We start from the raw sequence: 24361 nt of genomic DNA on the forward strand, positions 1-24361 counted from the left end.
GACGCGGGGAGTAGCGCTGACTTTAATGCGCCTCCGGGCGCCAGGTGGATGACGCTGTGTCCGGTGAAGGCCCCCGAGGAGTCTGGGAAATGGAGTCCGCACTCGCCCTCCCTCCGCACTGCGGCCGCGAGATCCAAAACGCGGCGGCGGGAGGGGGGGGGGGGGGGGGGACTGTGCAGAGGCTGGAAAGATGCTGGAGAGTTGCAGAAAGTCAGGGCCAGCAGGTAGGACCAGTGAATGTAAGGGAAACGGCAAATACAACACCCGCTCCACCGGGAGTAGCGCTGACTTTAATGCGCCTCCGGGCGCCAGGTGGATGACGCTGTGTCCGGTGAAGGCCCCCGAGGAGTCTGGGAAATGGAGTCCGCACTCGCCCTCCCTCCGCACTGCGGCCGCGAGATCCAAAACGCGGCGGCGGGAGGGGGGGGGGGGGGGACTGTGCAGAGGCTGGAAAGATACTGGAGAGTTGCAGAAAGTCAGGGCCAGCAGGTAGGACCAGTGAATGTAAGGGAAACGGCAAATACAACACCCGCTCCACCGGGAGTAGCGCTGACTTTAATGCGCCTCCGGGCGCCAGGTGGATGACGCTGTGTCCGGTGAAGGCCCCCGAGGAGTCTGGGAAATGGAGTCCGCACTCGCCCTCCCTCCGCACTGCGGCCGCGAGATCCAAAACGCGGCGGCGGGAGGGGGGGGGGGGACTGTGCAGAGGCTGGAAAGATGCTGGAGAGTTGCAGAAAGTCAGGGCCAGCAGGTAGGACCAGTGAATGTAAGGGAAACGGCAAATGTAACAGTTGCGCATTCAAGGATGGTATTGATTGTTCAATAAAGTTTTTTAGAAAATAAAAAAAAAAAAAAAAAAAAAAAAAAATGAAACACCACCATCCGGTCGTAAGTTTCTGTTAGTGGCCACCTGGCTCGTGTGGATTTGTACAATTAAATGCAGAGTACAGTATGGGCTATATTGATTCTTTAGATTGTCTCAATGAAGCCGTCAAATAAGCAAACAGGGTGCACGCGCGCAGCGCGTGTAACATACCAGAAACGCCGTGATCGTTTTCAGGGAGCGGTTGGTAATTCCTGTTGCTGCCAATGACTTCTCTCGTCGCAGGCGTAATGTAGTGATTCTGCGATATGTGGGGGACGAGTGAATGGAATCTCAAAACCCCGTAGGCATAGCGGGGAAGAAGAAATGAATCCAAGTATTTTGCCAACGAGCGTTGAGGATTGGCTCGGTGGACCGTAACAAGGGAGCGGATACAAAGTGTCGTTGTTGAACCACGGCTCCAGGTAAGCGATGATTCCAGGGAGGATCGACGTGCAGGGAAGTATCCACAAACAAATCTAGGCGGCGGCTTCGGTGCAGCAGAGTTCCGATGTCGTAGAGAACACCAAATCAGGATAATGTCTAATATCCCATTTGCAAGAGTGCACAAGGGTCAGAGGCGAACGCTGGAGGCAAATAGGGATGGAAGGATGGAAGCACACTATGCACAGGAAAACAGGACCTCTTTGTATAGGGGTGTATCAACCTATCACCTTGGTAGCCAAAATCCCCAAAGTGACTAGCTATAGTGTCTCATTTGTTCTCCTCCAAAATCACGAAGCTACAAATGATAAGACAACCCAGAACACAACACTCCCGACTCTCTCAGGAATCGCGGTAGCAAGATATACACTTTCACTCACCCACTCGTACATTTCCACAATAAGATTCACTTTAATGGTTCAAAATGTTTATTTTAACTATCATGCTCTACAGTACAGTATACGAGCCACTACCAGCAGCAAAATGCATACACTCAAAACAATTAACATTGTTACAATTCCATAGAGTACGAAGGGGGAAGTCATTATATAAAGACTGTGGAAAAAGGACTATAAAGCCTAACCACCCTCCCCTTGACTGAAAGAAGTTTATTATATAAAGGAAGATCTCTGGGTTTTGTCAGCAGACCCCATATCTTAACGCCTAGATGGAAGGTTTACATCATAGGAACAGCATAGCTCTTGTCCATGGAAAGGGCTCTCTCCAAGTGTAATATCAAAGCACGAGTCTTCAGTAGTGCAGCTGTGTTTAGCATGTTATGTCTAGGTGCTAGGGACTGACCAGAACAGAATAACAAGGGGCATTGTTTATCGACCTTGCACATCGTGTTCAGACTAAACTCCAGGAACTCAGCAGAGAACGTGAAAAGCAGCCAGTTCTCATGTGAAAGGCATAAACAGAGTCTTGCAAAAATAAAGTAATGTAGGAATGTGCGCAAAAGCAGCATCATGGCAGCAAAGCTCATGCTAACTTAGCAATGTTGACAATGACCCTAAGAGCCATATAACAACCTCTTCTCTTTACACTGAGAGCATGCATTCTGGTCGGAATGCATGCTATCATTGTAAAGAATAGGAGTCATCTACTGCTGGGTTGGGACCGCCGACAGGAGGTCCGTCGGTCCCAGTTCCCAAACAATGTAGGACGGACTCAGGTCCGTCCGACATCGTAATCATGCCCTTAGTAGAATATTACAGGCATTAATAGTAGCAGTTTCACTTAATTAAATGTCAGGACCGGCGGCAAGGATTGTGCTTAACTTTCTGCACTTTAATCTCTGGCAGCCTTAGAAACATGTACTATAACAAACTAATCTTCCTGGCAGCCCTAGGAAAAGGATATAAACAACAACATTATCCAATGGCAGTTGATTGCGTACACCTCATACTGGGTGGTCACTTCTTGGTCTCCGTCTTTCTTTGCTGTTTCTGCAGCCAACAGATGAGTCTCCTTTATTCTTGTCTATTTCTGCCTCATGTGATGGTTTTTTTGCCACTGTGGTTTGTAATAATTGTATTCTCGTTCTGTAACAATCGCTTATAAGCGGGGTACATGTGGGAATGCTCACTGTGTTCCTTACACGGCCCCTGTAACTTTTACTTTGCCGTTCACCACCCACGGTTTAGTCCTCCGACCTCCAGGGGACTCGGGGCTGGGTGGTATGTTACGATTGGTGCTCCGCTCCGGATGGTTAGTGCACACTGTCTCACCGTTTCCCACATTGGAAGACAGTGCGACAACAGAAGTTTCTTCTGCAAATCGCCTTGCCGCCTTGGAGCCCGGAGTCTGACATCTGTGGGGGTCTGTAAGCCTGCAGATGTTGCACAAGGCAATACAATAGGGGCACTAACCCAGGCAGTTGATATACAAATAACCCTTGTAAAAACACATTTGGTGTACTGTGTCCCGGGGGCCATGACCCCTAAAATTGAGCCCTTTGGTCTCAGATACACTGCTGGTCGCCAGCATCCCAAATGTTTAATATGCAGCAATTCGACACCTCCAATATGGAGGAAGAGGCTCGTTCCTAACATGGTATAAAGGCTGTACAGAAGTGGGAGACGCCTCTATACATAGAGCAGTCACTGTTGCTATGGCACCTCTTAAGAGGAAGATTCTGCAACTGGCCCGTAGTTGCCCTGCGCACCTCCCCTTTGGGTAGAAAGACCCTATGAGACCTTCTATGGTCTCAGAACCTCAAGGAGTCCCTGGCAGCATACCAACTAAGGCAAGACAGAAAAGTAAACACCAGGGATGGATCTCAGTGCCTTCGATAGATTAAAAAAAGCATTTCTGACTCAATTCAACAGTCTCTCCTCCCCCTGAGAGATATGGTCACCAGCCATCAGGGGCGGTAGTTTCCCCATATCAGTGGAGCATCACATCCCAGACCCTCTTAATGGGGATGACTCGCAAGCTGACTCCAATGGGGACATGGGTCTCTCTAGACCATGGCATCCTTTCCCTTACCCTAAGGCACACAATAATGATCAGGCAACAGTGCTTAGAACACCCCAAATCTGTAGGACATGCTTTAACCCGGGGATTTCCTACATCCCCGATCTTCAGAGTATGTGCCTGCTGAAAAGGTGGCAAAATATGTTGCAGGTTGCCTTAGGAAACTCCTTGAAAGAGACGTCTGGAATTGCCTCAGGGTGGAAAGCCCAACCCCACTTTGGAGAATAAAGCTTCCCTTACCCCTAAAATGAATGCCAGGTACATATGGTACCCTAAATAGGGTACCCCTACCAGGACAAACTTAATTAAGATCCTAGATATGGCTGAGGAAGCCAAAGAGTCCGAATCATTGATCCCCTTGCATCCTCTCAGGATGAAGGGCGGTGATCTTTTTTGGAAATGCTATATCTGTGCCATTTGTGTAGAATGACTCAGAGTCCTGTGGGAGATCCCTTTATAAAAGAAATAAGGATATTTGATGAAACAACGCTCCAGGGAACTTTAAATGTAAGTCTTAACTCTTCTTCTCAACTAACAGTAGTGGGCAGCAAAGTGTACGTGCAACTGGCGTGCCCTCCCCTCGGATGCATTAGTCATCTAGTCTGTCATGGGGTTCCATATAGAGTTCTATGGGTCACCATTTCAAGAGCATTGCCCACTCCCACTGGTCTTCTCCCCTCAGGATTGCCAGCTTTTAGACAATGAGCTGTCCGATCTTCATTGTAGAGATGACTGTCCATCCCCAGGGATTTGTGAGCAACCTCTTACTGGTGAAAAAAAGAGACTAGGGTCATCGCCTGTCGTAATGATAAATGAGTTCAACAAATAGTTGGTATTCCACCATTTCCAGATGGAGGGAATTTAAGATATATACTGAGACAAAAAGATTGATGACAAGATTGAACTTGAATGATGCCGACCTTGCCATTCCTATCTTCCTCCGCATTGCTGATTCCCCAAATTCATTTAGAACCAGCATGTCTATGAATGATCAACACTCCTAGTTGGACTTTTGACGGCACTGTAGTGTTTCACAAAACTGCTCAAACTGGTGACGGAGTACCTCAGATCCAGGGGCATGTGTGTTATAGTCTATCAGGACAATATCTTGATGATGGACCAAAGCCTAGAATTTTGGCAAGGAATCTAAAGACTTTCTGGAGGTTCTGGGGTTCATCATAAACAAGTCAATGTTGTTTCTTACACCACTGTGCAGCATTACAGTCCTATGCTTTGTCATAGACTCCAGGGAAACCACATTGAGCTTCACATACAGGATAGTGGTGAAAATAAAGCACAAACTGCACAATGTACTGTCCAAGTCCTGAATGTCTCTGTGCCAGATGTCTTTCCTGGTGGGCCTTCTTTTGCAATCCATCCAAGCCATCTTCCCCAGGCCCTATGCACTAGGAGGATCAAAGTCTTCCACCTCCCGAAAGGACTGACTTACCTGGAACTGGTCCCAGTCTCCCGGATGCAAAAGAAGAGATTCAGTGATTGCTTAGCCACATGGAGGAATGGAATGGGAGGGCAGTTTTCGGGTCCAACCAGAGCTCCTCAACTATTCGAACGCCAGCAGAAGCGGCTGGGGTGCTAGGTGTGAAGATACTTTCACAGGCAGAAAATGGTCAGTACAAGAACTTCAGCTATACATCAACCAAAGCTACTGGTGGGCTCATTTGGAGTTCAAAGCTGGACCAAGGATCAAGCTCAATACTGTGTCCTGCTGTAGATAGACAGTGCCTCAGCAGTTTAGTACATCAATCACCTGTAGTCAGTGCTGTCCGGTACACCCGCTGTTCACATTTAGCAGTACTTTTTACTGAGGTTAAACTTCTGCATTTTAAACATCTCAGTAGTTGGAATCTCCTTACCTCATTGTGGGAATTTCCTGCTTCCATGGTCCACCACGAGCCATACGGCACGTTTGTTGTGGAGGGAAGCAGGCAGCGGAGCACATCTGGGGAGGAGAGAAGACCGGCAGGTGGCGTTCTAGTTTTTCAACTAGACGCTACGATATGAGGGCCATATGTATGCAACGGGCCTGTAGTTAGTGACGTCCGGTACACCCGCGTTTCACATTTTGTACTTGTAATATATACTGGTGTTAAACTTCATCATTTTAAACATCCCAGTTGTTGGAATCTCCTTGCCTCATTCTGAGCATTTCCTGCTTCCCTGGTACACCATGAGCCGTACGGCACGATTGTTGCGGAGGGAAGTAGGCAGAGGAGCACTTCTGGGGAGCAGACTGGCAGGTAGCATTCTAGTGTTTTAACTTAACACTACGATATAAGGGCCATGTTTACATGGACAAACATAGAGGGCACGCCACTGGCTCGCCAAAGGTAAGCCCATCTGCACCCGTCTGGACTGGGCCTGGCGCCCGAGTCCCTGGTTCTTCAGATATCCTAGAAAATTGCCATTGAAGCTTTGAGGTAGGCGTGAGGTCCCCTCCTGTACTGCATTTTCTTTTCTTGAACTCCTGGAACTCTATGAGCAGCAGCAATGTGACTGCTCCTCATTTGGCTTTCATATGAACTATCCTCAAGACATAGACTGGGTATCTAACAAATAGGAGGGCAAGTTTCAAGTGATCCCAATACCTGATAGAACCATAAGGCATACTGCCCATATTTCAGAGGAGAAACTTAATGGTTTCCTCATAAACTCACGTTCACTCATAAAGCATAAATTGCAGTTTGTTGTTTTCTTGGCATCATGGGATCCTCACTGGGTCTTTATTACTGAAACCTGGGCCAACAAAGCTTCTGGTCCTGATTTAGTTGATGCCATTCAGACGAATTACTCAATTATGAGGGTGGACAGGGCCTCTCGGCCAGTGTGGGACTGGCTATTGTGTTCAAATCACATTTTAAATGTTTGATGGAATCTGTATTTGATCTATAAAACACATGAAGCCTTATATTTTAAACGTATTCTATCAGCTACTTGCGCATTGGGAGGCTTGCTGATATACAGACCCCCCAGGACCCAGACCCCCATTTTTAAATGAGCTAAAATACCCAATTGAACCTTTTTTAACTAACAAATGTTTGACCATCATGGGCGATTTTAATTTCCATTCTTGAAGAGACCAACCACCATCTTATGTAAGTCCTTTTAAGTATGGTAATCATGCAGCTAGTATCTGCCCCTACTCATAAGGCAGGTCACACACTAGACGGTATTTTTGCTAACGATACTAGGCTGTCTCATCAATCAGTCACCCCCGCTTAGCTGGTCCGATCCTTGGGCAGTTGCTTTTTCCTTTGCATCTTCATCCTCAGTCAGCAGCAAGCCCTCCGAAGCGCAACCAGGTTAAGTAGCCGGAAGTGGATGTCTGCTGAAGCCCTGTCCAACACCTTAGACAGCATACCCATTGAGATCTCGGAGGACCATAGATAAAAGGGCAGAGGCATTTGCAGATTGGCTGGAGATGGCAGCCAACAAGATAGTCCCCCTTGGGATAGTCACGCAAAAAAGATTCTCTCCATCAGCCCCTTGGTATAATGACAGACTCGGGATGCTCAAGCAGGCATGTCGCTGACAAGAGCGTATATGGAGGACAAACTAGGAAGAACAAGAAAAAATCACTTACAGAAACCAAATCAAGGAATATAAACTAGCTCTGACTGAGGAAAAATCCAAATATTGCACTCAAAAAATTGAAAATGCCCCATCTGCCAGAGAACTCTTTAGGGTAGTTCAACAGATCTCCACCGCTCTGGGTACTGGAGAGCCTGAGGGCTCACAACTATTCTGCAACCAGTTAGCAGATTTCTTACATTCTAAGATTGTAATTTCTTCCATAAAGTATTTGAAGTAGCTTCCAACCCCAACCAGAAGGCCTCAGTTGGCATCTTGGAAGACTTCCGAGCAAACAGATCAAGAGCCCAAACTACACTCTGTTTTCCCATCTCTTACCCCTAAGATGCTGGGACAATTCCTTCTTAACACAACATCAGGGTCACCCCTTGAAGCCTGTCCACCTGCAGTTCTTCACCTGGCAGCTAATTCCATAGCCTAACCTCTTTCCAATTTAATGAACCAAGTGATTATCTCCAGATCTTACCCCCGGAGATGAAAGGAGGCAATTATTAGGGCCCTCCTAAAGAAAACTAACCTGGATAGTATGGACTGTAAAAACTGTTGTCCTATGTCACTGCTTCTATGTCCAGCAAAGATTCTAGAGAAATATCTTAATATCCACCTGGTGGGATTTGCAGAACAGCAGGGCTGGCTGGACAACTCTCAATTCGGTTTCAGGAAACATCATGGAACGGAAACTGCGCTGATTTCAGCCACAGACTGCATTAGGTGCCTAGTGAATGAAGGACAGGGCATGGCACTGATACTCCGTGACCTATCAGCAGCGTTTGATACCATCTCACCTCTGGTGTTGATGGAACGTCTCCGAGACCTGGGTGTCACTGATCAAGCCCTGGCCCTTCTGTCCTCCTTCCTTATGGATCGTTCACAGAGGGTGATGCTACAGCAATTCTACTCAGAGTTTTTCTGTCTGCCATATGGAGTGCTGCAGGGTTCCTCGTTTTGCCCCATGCTCTTTAATCTTTGTTTCCCCCTTGCTGCCATAATACAGGCATCTGGGTTGAAGGTATTGTCGTATGCCGACGATACACAGGTCATTGTGTCAATCGCCAAGAATTCATGCTCCATAGCAGAAAACTCCTCACTATGCATGTCGGCAGTGGCAGACTGGATGGGTCAAAACTGTCTGTTAACGGGGAAAAAACTGAGGTGCTGCTTTTTGGCACAGGACCATTGAGCTGAAATAGCAGCTGGTGGCCTGACATTCTCGGTACCTGCCCCATCCCAGGGAAGAAGGCTAAAAATCTTGGAGTCCTCCTAGACATGGAAATCGATCTTAATGCCCAGGCTGATCGCACAGTGGCAACCTGCATCTGGCTCATAAGGATTCTCAGGGAAATCTTACCACTTATTCCGCAGTCAGCAGGTACGCAGGTTGCCTGAACCCTAGTTATGTCCAAACTGAATTACTGCAACACGCTATATCTAGACTTCAACACAAGCACCCAGCACAGACTCTAAGTGGTACAAAATGTGCTTGCGGATTCAATTTTGATATTCCCAGGTGCCAGTCAGCCGCCAGGGGACTAGAGGCCTTACTTGGCTCCCTATCAGATAGCGCATTATGTTTAAATCACTCTGCATAGTGCATAAGGCCCTTGTCCTCCTCAGTCCATCAAGAATTAAAAATATGTTTCGCTGGCATTGTCCAGTGAGAAACATGTGATCAGTGCCTCAAGATCGGCTCATAGTGCCTAGAACCAAAAGGAAGAAATGGGGTGACAGAGCATTCTAAATTGCGGCAAACAGACTTTGGAACTCGCTCCCTCAAAGCCTGAGGGCCATCCCTCCGTTGGTGCCTTTTAGGAAAGCACTTAAGACATGGCTGTATACACTATAGAAAACTCTTCCTGAATACTTATGGGATGAGCATGGCTCTCTGGACGGTCGGCTGCAGCGCCTTGTTGCCTTCGGGTAATTGTAGGGCTTTATAAATCTTTAAATCAAAACAAAACAAACCTGCGGAGAATGAAGTTTGTTTCCCTGGCACAGCTAGCCTAGAACTTCTGTAATTTCTGCCTCGAAAACAAGAACTCATTGATGGCGGAATATCTTCGAGGCAAATCGATCAAAGTGATGGGCAGGCATTCTAGAAATTTTCAAGACACCAACCTTTGTAAACTGATATTCAAAGTATTCAAGGAAATCTCGAGCAGATGGGACCCCTTCTCCGTGGACCTTTTTGGATCACAACTTGCATGTAAGCTTTGAAGTTATTTCAGTTGTAAGTCAGAACCGGGAGCGTTGGCGACTGATGCATACCTGCAAGATTGGAGCCGGTAGACAGATTACGTGTTCCCACCATTCTCAATGATAATGAGACTTGCAGCCCAAGTGAGAAGACAACAGGCAGACATGGTTCTGGTGACCCCCAACATGGAGATTGCAAGTCTGGTATCCAGTTCTGATGGAAATTTTGTGGGAATCTCCAATCTGTCTTCCCCTGCTTCCAGACATTCTGCTTGATGTGAAGGGCGACCCTTGCCTTCTGGTAGAAGAATGTATTTTGCACTTCATGGTATGGACTCTATGGAGGATCACAGGGAACTTTGAAAAATCCCTGGACTATTGGAGCAGGCCGAATTCTCATTGCGAAAGGGTTGGCAGATGGCACAGTCAAGCGATACAGATCGGCTTGGGCAAAATGATGATGGGGGGGTTGGTGTCTGCAGAGGGACCTGGATCACTTGGTGTCCGATATTGTACACATACTGAGCTTCTTATGATTGCTAGTATCAATGGGGATGGAAAACAGGTCGGTATATATCTTTAGCTTCCCTATATCTCCAGATGGCTCCCCTGTTGGGGAGCACCCCTTGATTATGGAGCTATTGAGGGAAATATGCTGTTTCCTCCCGCTGGAACCCAGTTATTCAACCCTTTGGGATGTTAATAAAGTCCTGAGCGTGTTCCTATCCTGGCGAAGCAATACATTTCTGCCCAGAAAGAAGCTCTTGAGTAAGTTGGTTGTGCTCCTCTGTTTCGTTTCTGCCAGAAGACTGCCAAACAGGTCTGAATGGGCATATCGAGTTACTTTAATTGCACAAAGAAATAGGGGGACAAGGAAGTGACGGATGAGTACGAGGCATTTGAAGTAGACTGTGATTGCATAGTAATAATGTTGTTGTTTCCTTTCCCTCGTGCTGATGGGAAATGTAATTTGTTAAAGTAAATGTTGCTAAGGCTGCTGGAGATGAAAATAGAGACAGTTAAGCATAATCCTCACCTCCATATCTTTCTAGAATTTAAACTATTCTTCATGTTAGTTAGGCCAATTTTGATTCCAATTTAGTTTCATTAAATCGTGGGGCCTCAAAGAGGAGTCTGAAGTAAAATAGCTATATACATCTGTGCTGATTTTTTTGTTTTTTTGTGTGAAAGGGGCTTATATTGACTGTTTAAATTATTGTTCTTCTTAGCTGAGACGGAAATAGTAAAAGCTCTAAAGGAAGCTATAAAAGCATCCCAAATGGTAACAGTGGATGTATCAGAGGAATTATTGAATTCAAAAACATCTTTAATAAAAGCATGGCTTCAGAGATTAAATTATTATCAGACAAAATGCAATTATTTAATCTCCAACTGCCAGCTTCTGTGTCAAGTGGGGATATCTAAAGAGGACAAAGGCAGAGCATATCAAAAAGAAAATTGAGCCAATCTCAGCAAAGTGTAAAATCGGTAGTAATGATTTAGTATCTAAAAATATTATGAATCCTGGAGAGTGTATTATGTACATTAGAGAAAAAAATGCTTTGTAATTTGGCAGGATTGCACGTTTTTCAAAAATCAAACAGTGGAATAGAAAACATAGTAGACTTGAATGCCTTATGAGATTTATCAGTATTTAAACGTATACTTAGATTTTTTGTCAGTAAAGGGATCCAATAACTGACTAAAATCACTAGTAAGAATTACATTAGAATTAGGACTATTTGTGAGTTGGATTTTAATATAATGATTGGATTTGACAGAGCCATAAACACTAAATAAAGTCATATGCTTATTCTCAAGGATGGCAAACCCATTTCTACAATCAATTGCCAGAGAGTAAAAAAACATGACCAACCCATTGTCTTTTCATTTTCAGGTACTCAGAGTCATTACAGTGTGTTTCTTGCAAAAAGGCAATTTTCTTTGTGTGTCTAGAGTGATGAGGAAGTACCTTTTAACTTTTATTTGGGTTTCCAAGTTCACAAACATTCCATGACAAAATTAGACATATTTATCACAGAGGTAGATAGATACTGTAACAAGGCTGACATTCTGTAAACAATAGGGAAAAGACATAGCAACAACAATCACTATGATGTTCAAAGGAGCTACATTAGAAAACAAAGAGTATCACACATTAATGAACCTCTCAAAAAATGGAAATAAGGAAAAGAAGAAAAAAGACAAAGGAAAACATACAAACAGATAAAAAAAGAGCAGATCAAGGGAAAGAACCCAGATCTGAAAAGAATAGATACAAAAAAGTGCATGTGTCATGTCAACAGCTTTACAAGACTAGCAGCAGAACCACAAAACAAGGAAAACCACATAACACTAAAGCCATTTAAGAATAACAGAGAGAACTAGAAGTGTCTCCTATAGTTGAATCTCCAGGATGAGAGATATTCTAAAGAAAGGCCTTTACTTTAACAGCATCATCAAAAGACTTGCTAGTTCCTTCATAAGTAAGTCTACATAGGCAAGGGTGAGGAATCCCATTTCTTATGTGCATCTGTCTCAGCAGTGGTCTCATGGCAAGCAATTCCTTTTGTCTGGCATTGTTTGCTTTAGGAATGTCCTGGGAAATAAACAAGTTATGACCCGACCAAACAAGTTTCTTATTATACTTAGTTCCTTTCAGAACATGAAGATGATCAGTAATTTCTGAGCAACAGCATACAAATTACTGAAGGATTTGAAGAGTGAGTCAGGGTTGTTTACCCATATGATGTGCATGTTGTAGATTGTTGGGAGAAGAAATGTAGATGTTTGGTAGCTCACAAATTAATTTCTTTAAAAAATCAAGACGATTGGGACCCACTGTACTCTGGCACACTATACAGGGATAGGTTGTTATGACGATTTCTATTTTCCAAATTCTCTGTGTGAAGCTTTAGCTTCAAACTTTCTTGTCCAATCATAGGAATCATCACAGAAACATCTGCTAAGTAATCTCTGCATCCCAGTGGCTGTGCAACTCTCACTGAAAACATTAATTGAAAGATGATGTTGACTTGATTATTGGGAGACCTCAAATATGTATATGAATAATATTTATATGAAGATCACTTGCAATTGTTTTAATGCAGATGTAATTGCTTCAACAGGGGGAAGAAACTAACTTCTGAACCCAGTGATGTAAGGAGCAATAAGGAATCTCCCATTTTTACTATTTTAGTACGGCAGAGGTCCTTTTGTGGTGACACTTTTTTAAAAAATATTTTAGCTCTGATAGTGTCTTCAACTGAGACCAAGTTAAAGTGTTCCTTCTGCTTTTGGACATGCTTTGAAACATCACTACAGAATTGAGACTGTTCAAACAAATTAATATTATATTTTTTAACAAAACTTTCTGAATGGGGGAAGGATCACACTTAAAAGATCCCTCCAGATAACTGTGAGTGATGTCATGCTGATATAACAGCTCCATTCGTATAATTTGCATTTATTTGACCATTCCTTACCTTATTTAGATGTCTAAGCATTGTTATATACGATGTCTCTTCATTTGTTTATTGACTTGAGATGGTTTTAAGCTATCTTATAGAGATCGGATGTTTTTACAATTGTAGCCTTGTGCAGGCGGATTTAGCTTAACAGCTGTAATATTTGAGATGGTATGACATGGTATAATAAGTTTCTCCTTATTGCTCAATATAGATAAATATAGATCTGCTATTCAATATCAATTAAGACTAATGTCTCTTTGATCTTTATTTGAGGATCAATAACAGATTACTCGTTTTTAGTTTTTCTTGCCATTTGCCCCCCTCTTTTATGGCATTTTATACGTTCTTCTCCTTGTGTCTTGATTGTTTATTTGTTTTTTGATCCTGGACTCTGGCTATCTTTGACCTCTACTGTATTCTTGCACTATTGTGCTAAACATTCCTGATACTGATTATATGGATGAATACCCATACACCGATGTACCAGGTTATTATGACTGTTTGACATTTCTACCACACTGTCCTTCGGTGGTGTGGGTCCCAGCACTTGCAGTCTGAGGTTCCTATGTGCATTGTGGTGTATGGCTTTATCTTTCATCTAAATCAGAGTGGCTCCAGTGTTTAGGGCACTCAGAGTAGCTTGTCTACGTTTTCCCCATGTACAGCTAGTTTTGGGTTTTATTTTAAAACTGTTCTGTCTGGTTCTAATTGTATACAACATATTTTTAATATTAAGTGTATACACTTAGGAGTGAATCCTACTCCTCCTTTTCTCTTTTTTCATGTGGATACTAAGGGTTGGTGATGAAGAGTGATATCTTCATGCACCATGAATATATATATCTTTCTGATGTTGTACCTAATGTCCGCAGCCCTGAAGAAGTTGAGGTGTTACTGACCCATCGACGAAGCATGTGTTGGCTGATTAGCTTCCAGCTGGTTGTATTACCTGCCTTTCATTTGGAAAATAGTTTTGGATTGTTTTTCCTTTGGAATACGAACTGGCAGTGATATTCACCACAAGCCTAGTGTGAAGATTTGGATTATACCTCTTGGGCCTGAACTGAAAACTTGGATTAAAGTGGACTATTACTTCGAGATTACTGTATTTATGACTATTTTCATAAACACCTGAGTGCTCGGATCTGTATATTGATACTTCTTGCTCTTCAGTCGGAGGGCATATTAGGGTTGTTGATGGTAACCGACCCTCTTTTCCTTGGAGCACCTCCTATATATTACATTTGCTGTTTACTCCCCCTAAATAAGATTGCAGTGCGCCCTTATTCACTTTGCTTCCTACCTGGTTACCATATTATCTTACATAATCACACTTAAAAGATGTTTGGGTTTTTCTAATGCATACATACTGTTGGACTTGGCCCTTTTTGCAGGGTCATCCCTGAACTTTTTGCCTTCCTCCTGTTTTTTCTCTGACCTGTTTTTGCTGGTTTAGAATGCTTTGGGCACTGTGTCACTGGTATTCAGTGCCACAGTGCAAGTGCTCCCTATGGTAAATTGATATATTGATTAGTGACTCCATAATTGGGTTATTTGATTTACTTGTCAGACCCTAGTACAGTGCACCAGGGGTGCCCAGGGCTTGTAAATTAAATGCTTCTGGTGGGCGTGCAGCACTGGTTGTGCAACCCACAGAAGCAGCTTGTAAAATGTGTCTCAGACCTGCCACTGCAGAGCCTGTGTGCTGTCTCTGACTGCCATGTTGACTGACCAAGTGCACCCACTTGCCAGTCCCTAAACCTTCCCTTTTCTTCATATCAGACACCCGTATGGTAGGCCCAAGGGCAGGGTGCATTGTAAGTATAAGGTAGGACATGCCCTGGTGTGTGTGGCATGTCCTAATAGTGAATTACAGCCATTTTCGTTTTTCACTATTGCAAGGCTACATGTTCCCCATAGGCCAGAATGGGCAGTTTGATTTTTACATCTTATAATCCTAACTGACTCAAGGAACTAGGTAGAAATTCGAGTTTAGTATGCCTGAACTCCGAATGATAAAATACATCTTTTAGTGAAGTTGGTTTTAACATTTTGTGTTTGAAAATATCACTTTCGGAAAGTAGGTATTTTCTTGCTTAACTGTCCAAGCCTGCCTCTGTTAGGTTGTCGATTGTGTGTCTGGTTCTGTGAGTGACAGGGGCTGGGGGATTCCAGAAGTGAGGGTGAGTCAGCACAGGGCTGAATAGAGAGATCTGCATGTAGATGGGTGGGAGGAGTTGCACCTGGGACCTGAATAGGTCTGTGCCTTCCCTCCACAATGCTGGCTCCACCTCTTGTGGTGCGTCTGATGTCTTTGCCCTGCACTCTGAAAGGAAAAAAGGAGTCTTGTCAACAAAGTGCTCCAGGACTGACCAGAACTGGTTTGGACTAGGCAAAGGCCTCTCTGCCTTAAGAGAACAAAGAGAAACGTAGTATAAATATGGGGACCCAGACCCCAAGACTTTAGATCACTTCTGGAACAACAAGAAGAAACCTCTGCCAAGGAGAAGAACCAAAGGAAGCTGTAGGAGTGGACTGCCCCCCCTGCCAGTGTGCTGTGTTGCTGGGTTGGCCTACAGTGGTGTCTTCAGTACCAAGGAGAGGAGAAGGAACTTTTGTGTGTACTTCATCATCTTGCAGAATATTTCTCCAAGGGTTTGAACTTGTGCTTGCCTCCTGCTGAAGTCTCAGGGACAACAGATTTCACCTCCAGCTCCCCTCTGAATTTCCTTGCTGGGAGTTCTATCTGCAGAAGCCTGCATGTCGCTGGGAGCTGGAAGCGCGACGCAACGAGAAGAAGCATGTTGCTGCCTCAGCTGTAGCCGTCGCATCGCCGGAGAAGCGTGCCGCCGCCACATATCCCCAGAAGCGTGTCTTCGTCGCAGCTGCCTGCTGTCGCATCACCGGAGAAGCGTGTCGCCACCGTGAGGGTCACCGTCGCATCACCGGAGAAGCGTGTCGCCGGGCCTGTCGCGGCTCCAAAGTACAGAGTCGCCGCAAGGCTGCCAGGGTGTGTACGCATCGTCTTCATATTGTCGCATCAAGGGCGCCATCTTATCGCATCGCACCGGATTGTCGCATCGCATCGAGGCGCCATCTTGCCGCATCGCAACCGGACTGCAGCACGAGAATCTACGCATCACCTCCTCTCCGTTAAGGATCAAGACGCATTCCCTACTCTGCACAAGCATTGAGGCGCGACGTATCGTCTCCCATGAAGCAAGGAACCGACGCATCTCCAACGCTGCGAGCCTTTTTTTATTTTGCGTTACGCATCCAGATACTTTTGTGAGAACTGTATCGCATTTACCATCAACTTAAAGTAAGTTAATTTTACCATCTTTAAGTCAAATTTGAGTACAGTATTGTGTATTTTTGTCGTTTGTGGTCTTGTTTAGTCTTGTGTGTTTTGTTTGTGGTTTGTGTTAAGTCTATATAAAGAATACTTATTTTTATAAAACCTGTGTGGTGTCCATCTGTAGTGTTTTCACAGTATTACTGTATGTGTTCACAAATGCTTAACACACTTTAGAAATTTAGAGGTAGATTAGTCATTCTACTTGACATGAAGCCATCCATTGAGTTCATCATGAAGGTCAAGCAGTAAGAATGTTGATCCTTCAAACAAACCTTCATTTGTGTTGGGGTGTATGTTGTGTAAGCCTTGTTGGTGGAGAGAGACCGTTGTCATACTGGTTGGAGGCATGGTACAGATTTTTACTTCTGTGATAAATCTCCAGAAGACTTCAAGTCTTAGATGAGAGGGTGGATTTGGGGTGAACTGGGTCCATTAGTTAGCAGATTGGGCAATATCAGCTATATTGCAAACTAAGCATAAACATTTTAGAGGCTATAGGAGAGAAACACTATAATATGAGCCATAAACAACCAGTCGAAATAGATCTGTGTTATATTGTGTCTGTTCTGCACATTGATGATTGATTAACCCAGCATTGTTGCGTACAGGCTCTGTAGTAAACCAAGAATGAGCAAGCACATGCCCTTTATTCATTTGGGCAATACAACAATACTAAAATAAATTGTGGTACCATTTAACAAAAAGCATAGGCAAAGTCAATAGGTATTGGTTCGAAACCATGTCTTCTTGCACCTGCAGTGGTCATCTTAGAGCAGCATTTTTTAAATATTACATAACAAATGAGAAGACAGACACCATGGATGTACATGCCTCCGTGGTGACCACCTTTGAATGCATTTTTTTTAGTTTAAGAAATGCTGTTCCAAGATGCTGACCTTGGATGCACGTGCGTTTGCTGCAGCCATCTTTGAATGAGATTATTAAAATAAAATGCATTCATAGATGATCATTGCGGATGCACATGCATCTGCAGTGGGGATCTAGGAGAATATGTTAGAATGGAACAGTCTCATTTGTAGATGCCTGCTGTGCGTGAGGCGCACATGCATTCAGCCCTCTCGGAATGGTCGCAAAACCATTTTAAGATGCCCACCTACTGACAGAGCAGCAGTGGCAAAATCTGCTTTATATGGTGGGTGGGTAAGAGGACGCTAGGTGGGAAGGTCCAGGTTAAGTTAGGGGCATGGAAAAAAAGAAGAGTAAGGGAGAGAGGGACAGAAAATAGTTCCTTCAACAAACTGAAAAGTAAGGTCTTACGTCAGCAGTGGAAGGATACTTCATCCAGTCAGAACAATGTGAGGCCTAACTGCTTGTCAGACCCCCACAATTCTCACCTCGTATTTGTGGAGGAATCCCACAGGGACGACAGGAGCAACCCCTACCTGAACCCTTCTGTTACTGGAAGGACTGAATACACTAGCCAGTTTCAGGAGGGAACCGGGGGAGATTGCCAGGAAGGGTGGTGCAAGTGGGACTGTGGATGGCGTGACGGGGATACCCTTCGTGGCTCCTTAGGCTGTGTAGAAGTCCACGATCCCTAAGGCAAGAGAGGAAACAGGGGTGACTACAGTACAGGGTTAGAGCGAGAACATGCACACCCTCCGAGCTTTTGGGGGGAACACAGTACTAAGTGGAGCAGTACTCTCATCTGGTTACCTGTGAGCGCGGTGTTCTTGCACTGATGAAGTTCAGGTGTTGGTATCAAACGAGGTCCTGGCGGAGAGTGAAGGTCACCAAAGGAAAAAGACCCCGAAGGTATGCCAGGGTCCGAGCGCTCCTGCGCTCTTAGGAAGGATCAAGTACCAGGAAAGCGCCACTGCGCTAGAGGGAGGAAATACAGGTGTGGCGACTTCGTGCCGTCGCACAAGTCGGGTGTGAAAGTAAGCAAGGGAAGGCGCCACTGCGCTCTGGGGGACAAGTAGGCAGTTCTGGCGACTTCGTGCTGTCGCACGAGTCGTCTCAACAAAGGTAAAAGCGCAACTGCGCTCTGGGGTAAATAGGCAGAGATGGCGACTCCGTGCCGTCGCACGAGTCGTCTCAACAAAGGAGAAGCGCCACTGCGCTCTGCGGTAAACAAGGCAGGTGTGGTGACTCCGTGCCGTCGCACGAGTCGTCTTTACAACAAAGGAAAAGCGCCACTGCGCTCTGGGAAGGTAATAGTGCAATAGGATGGCTCCGTGCCAAATATGACGGAAAGGCGGGATCTTTGGGCGCCCTTGCGCGGTCCGGACCGACTGTCCGGTTGCTGGAAGAGCCTTCGCTACGCTCCTGCGTGCCTGCGAAGCTCAGGGAAAGAATCCGAAGCGCCGAGCCTACCGTCCTCCGTAGTGATATGCTCAGGCAACCGGAAGTGACGGCCGGCCAGCGGCGTCCACTACGTGCCGCCGAAAGACTAGACTGCAACCTGCCGGGACCACCCAGGGGGAGGAGTCCCGTGTCGACTGAGGAGTGCCCTGCTTCTGGTTCGCTGGTGAGGGGCGCAAGGAACCATGACAGTGCTTCTGAGTGGAGTAAACACAGAATAGTGAGGAAAGCCATTGAATCGGTCCAGGAAGTAAGACAGACAATGAAGCCATCCAATCATCAGCTAGGGGCTTACCAAAACCATGCTCGAAGTATATTTAATTTATTGGAAACAGTAGGTCTGGCAAACAGACAGCAAAATCTGGTTGTAGCCAGGACCTGAAAGGTCCTGTGCACATACTAAAGATGTTATTAACTAACTGAAAGCACTTTATTGTCACACCCTCACACCAACTAACAAGGCAAGACCAGATATCAAATTTGGAAGCACTGCGGTATTTCGATACCAAATCAATTGTAAAATGTATGATCCATTTTAAACTGCTTTGTATACACAGCTGACAGTGCCTATTTGATACATGTCACTATGTTATTACTGATTAAATAAATCTGCTCCTTTAAATAATCCATGCTCTCCAGTTTTCCTGCAAATCTGGAGGAACAGGGAATGGTCTTACTAATAATAGTCTGGATAGAATGATCTATAAATACAACATGCATCGTTTTTAAAGTGGGAGTTGTATGTTATCTTAGAGATCTTGAATGATGACTATGATCTAAAATATATTCTCCTTTTTTATTTTCAACAAAGATCTCAACTGTGCAGGAGCCTTTCATCGATCTTTCTCTTCCAATCATAGAAGAAAGAGTAAGAAATTATATTTCTATTTGATTGCATTATAAAATGTGTTTATGGTATAAGTTTCATTGTATTGTATAAATGTCTTGCTCTTTACAAAGCTTATAGATGCAATATAGCAGATTTGTGTCCCCCCAAACTGAAGCTAAGACGTGCATTATTGAAAATAGTTTGCATGTTCTCTTACTCACGATATCCAAAAATATTCTAAACAGATTTATGTATTGGTGAAAAATGCATGACTACCAACTGCAAGACGGTGAATCCACACTCTCAACCCCCTCTCCCGGCAAAGATATTTTGCACTTAATGATTGTCTGTCAAAATACCTCCTACAAGGACAACCCCTAAAAAGGTGTTGTACTTCCATAAACCAAACCCTTTTCCCTTGCTCTTCCAGTACATCTGTTTTTCTCTAACCCTCCCTTTTCCAGTCTCTACTACATACCCCATTGCTGCTCTTTTCCTAGCCTTCACATTAACCATGTACCTAAATCTAACCTCGACAAAAATCGTAACCAAAATCCGTTCCTTAGTGGAACCCTTGCCCTATCCCTCGCCTTAACATTTATACATTGAAAACTTGTTATCGTCAGTGGAAAAAAGCAGGCTGTGCTTTACTTTGTTGTGACGTTCATTGCCATGACAGAGCCCCCTTCTCAGTGTGTTGGTTATCAGTGACACACTGATATAGAACGTTGTCTATGTAACTATGTTAACAATTCTTATGAAAAAATGTTTAAAGCCTGCTCTCGTGAACCTGTTGCATATATTCCACTAGCACCACACCAAACAAGTTCATGTTTATTTCTTGACCAGAATTAGTATTCAGCCTTTGAGTTAGTGTTTCATAAAAGGTTGAATCTGTTTTATTTTTTTGAATTTGCTATCCAGAGGTAGGTTTTAAGACAGCTTGCAATTTCAATGTTTCTGATATTTCTGATTTTGGTTGAAGTATATCTTCTCCATTTTCTGTTGGCATTCTCATACATGTGGGTATTATTTATATTTATGTTACCGATTTCCCTAACTGACAGAATGCCTTTTTAGACAAGCTTCAAGATCTCCAGGGTCTATAACAGACGTTCTTGTTGCTGCCCCTTTTTATTTAGTCATCTTGCCCATGTGATCTGTAGGAAGTCTAACATCCACCTTTTGAAAGCATGCTTACAGAATATGCTGGAATTTGGCAGAGCTAAAAACCATTATCTACAACAATTAGCTGTCTAAGTAGTGACATATATATCTTTGTCCCAGATCGATGCACTACTTTCAGTGTCTCTAGCGACACCATCACAAGGTGCACTAACTCTCCTTCAGTACAACTTGAAATTGTGAAATGTAAAGCAACTACGATGAAGCATACAGGATTTACTTAAAAACATGAAAACAGACACCACTTATGCAGCAGAGAGACCTGCTTAACAGTTGAGCATGCAAGCATGATCTTTCCATTGCTGTTATTTGAGTCAGACATGTTTTAAACAGTTGTATCTGCACAATTTCACTGTTTTTAGCCTTGCTGCCAACGTGTGTGGGTAGAAGTCCGATTTTCTCCACGTGCCTGTTCTTGTCATTTCACCTTGTGACCACACGGCAGCGGGCACAAGGCAAGGGGTTTGTGATTTATTGGGCCACTGTTCAATGCAGTAATACTTTTCATTGTTTTTTAACAGATTCTCAGTTTCAGAAATACAACAAAAGATTCCCTAAAAAAAATGTTGTTACTGCTGACTTGGGATTCAACCAATTAGAAATAAAAGTCTAGGAGATTCCACACGTACTCATTTTTTCTGCCCAGATGGTGCATTACCAAGGCCACAACACAATCCTTGGCTACCGCCAACCGAATTTTGGACCAAGTTATAGCTTCTTGTGTGCCAGCCAGGAATAACAGTATAAGCACTCTTTTCTGGACTTTAAAGGGCTTCCACTGATGACCTCTCTATCTTGCTGGACCACACAGTTTGCAGGCATAGAACAGTAATAATAATGCACCTGAGCTACATCAAGCATGGCAGGCAAATCAGTAACGGCAATCCGGGTATTCCATGCTCGTATGATTGAATTTATGTTCTCTTAGTGCTCTCCTCGGTCTCGCCATATACAAACAAAATGTGGCGTTATATGTATTTTCCTTGTAATTAACACTGATTATGTGACAGGGATATGGATTCTTGCTTACATAAGATGAGTTTAGTAGTATTTCATTGAATGTGTATTCAATATAATATATGCTTAATATGGCTCCCTTGGAAAGGGTCAAGGAATTTGATTATTTGGGCATACGCCTCCTTGATACCATGAAGTGGGACAGCCACCTCCTTAAAATGATCTTAAGCCATAAAAGGGTGGTGGGGGCTCTTCTGAAGGAGCAGAAGGCATCCTCTATGAAACCTATCGCCCCGGTGCTCGACATTTATGCTGCCAGAGCCGTTAGCGCGGCACTTTATGGAGCAGAGTTATGGGGCGCCCAGAATATGAGCCAGTTGGTGTGCTCAGAGAACAACTTTTTGAGGGACCTGATGTCCCTTCCTAAGAGCACTCCCACTCTCCCCCTCCTGTTGGATATGGGATGTCGTCCCATCCAGGATCAGGCTAGGCTGCGCCCTCTTTTACTGTGGGCTCGCCTGTGGAGGGTCCCGGAACTGGCCAGTTATGCCGAGGGCCTAAAGGAGATTCTAGGCTTGTCAGGATGGGCAAAAATAAGGTGGTTGAGGGACATGAAAAGCTTGTTGACTGAGCTTGGTCTTGAGGGGGCTTGGCATTCTCGGTCTGCTCCTCCCAAATCAGTCTTGAAGAACCTATACTGGTCTTGGGTAACAAATAAAAGAAATACTGATTCTAGTCTGTGCCATGCCTCTAGGGATTTTTTGCTTGTAAAAGACGTAGCACTTCGGGAACATTACTTGGACCTCATTACAATTCCCAGGGATAGAGCTTTGTTTTTTAAATTTAGAGTGGGTGTGTTGCCGGTAAGATCATTGACCGCCCGGTGGAAACCTCCGGCCCAAACTATACCCTACTGTCCCTTTTGTCCACAGGAGATAGAATCGATCCCCCATTTTCTGTTTGTATGCCCTGCCTACAAAGCACCCCGCTCCAGGTGGCTAAAGCCACTGTGTAAGGAGCTGGGTACTCGACAATGCAGCGTGGCCTTGCGAATTCTGAGTTCAGATACTCGGCTGCTGTTTGTTTGCGGCTTAGCCAAATACTTAAGCTGGGCATGGCTCATTAGTGTAAAGAACAATGGGAGAGCTAGGGAAAACTAGGGGGGTTGTGTCCGTATCCCCTGGATTTAGATAAGCTTTGTCAAAGGTGGACAGACCCAATGTAGTGTGGTACGGTCAAAATGAAGCAATGTTTGGGAACCCACCAAGTGGGTTAAAAGGCCCCTCACACACCAACCTGGTTGGTGTCATGCTTCATCATTGGGGCCCCAACCGGGTGGCCGAATGCCTCCCGGTTGTGCTGCGACGCCTGACTACAGCGGAGCTGGTGTAGTGCAAAAATGTGATGTGGTGATAATTAAAAAATACCGCTGAGAATCCTTGCCATTAGAAGATTTATTATTGGCGGCTCAGGGTATTGATTAAAAAGATATGTGATGCAACTAAATGGAGAAATAATTATCTGTTAGTTGGCTATGTGGTGGGTCTACATGTTTCAGCTCACGAATAAAAGTAGTAAGGAGCTTTCGTCAGGACCAGTGTGAAGTGAGTGGCAAAAGGTGATGTGCCACGTGGTGAAAAAAATTAAAAATATAAGTTACCTACACACTCGCTAAGGTGTGTGGAACGCGGTGTCAACACAATAGCGGACACTGCGGCGCAAACACTATGGCTGAGTGAAGGCGCTATGCAGGAAGCGGGAGGGGGGCGCTTCTTACAACAGTTTTGGTTGAGAAGCTACCATCGCCTTGCACCTACTGTGGCCTCCCGAAGTCCCGGAGGTTGAGGGACATGAAAAGCTTGTTGACTGAGCTTGGTCTTGAGGGGGCTTGGCATTCTCGGTCTGCTCCTCCCAAATCAGTCTTGAAGAACCTATACTGGTCTTGGGTAACAAATAAAAGAAATACTGATTCTAGTCTGTGCCATGCCTCTAGGGATTTTTTGCTTGTAAAAGACGTAGCACTTCGGGAACATTACTTGGACCTCATTACAATTCCCAGGGATAGAGCTTTGTTTTTTAAATTTAGAGTGGGTGTGTTGCCGGTAAGATCATTGACCGCCCGGTGGAAACCTCCGGCCCAAACTATACCCTACTGTCCCTTTTGTCCACAGGAGATAGAATCGATCCCCCATTTTCTGTTTGTATGCCCTGCCTACAAAGCACCCCGCTCCAGGTGGCTAAAGCCACTGTGTAGGGAGCTGGGTACTCGACAATGCAGCGTGGCCTTGCGAATTCTGAGTTCAGATACTCGGCTGCTGTTTGTTTGCGGCTTAGCCAAATACTTAAGCTGGGCATGGCTCATTAGGACAAAATGGCTTCTACTAATTGTTTAATTATGGTCTCTGTGTTTAGACCTTTTTAGCTATTTATTGTCTATGTTTTTTATAGATTTTAACTTTGTTGTGTTTTTTACTTCTGTAAAGCTTTTAAAGATATTTTCTTATCGAAATAAAGCCACTTTGACTGACAATATATGATTTTTATATACAAACTCGTATTTCTTTATCATAAATCTATACATGAATGTGTTCTATTGCTGTTTGCAGGACTTGGCCTATGAAACTGGGGCATATTTTATTTCCATTGCACTC

At 44.4% G+C, this 24361-nt stretch overlaps 1 protein-coding gene across 4 annotated transcripts in view; it reads left to right on the forward strand.

The window, feature by feature from the left end:
- Positions 1 to 24361, forward strand: part of USP45 (ubiquitin specific peptidase 45) — a 1582349-nt gene that overhangs the window by 1199089 nt on the left and 358899 nt on the right. For all 4 annotated transcript variants that reach the window (XM_085611114.1, XM_085611117.1, XM_085611116.1 and 1 more), the window contains exon 12: positions 19551 to 19607. In XM_085611114.1, coding sequence (XP_085467240.1) covers positions 19551 to 19607 — 57 coding nt within the window. The remainder of the gene's footprint in view (positions 1 to 19550; positions 19608 to 24361) is intronic.

This window comes from Triturus cristatus, chromosome 6, assembly GCF_964204655.1.
Source record: "Triturus cristatus chromosome 6, aTriCri1.1, whole genome shotgun sequence".
NCBI lineage: Eukaryota > Metazoa > Chordata > Amphibia > Caudata > Salamandridae > Triturus > Triturus cristatus.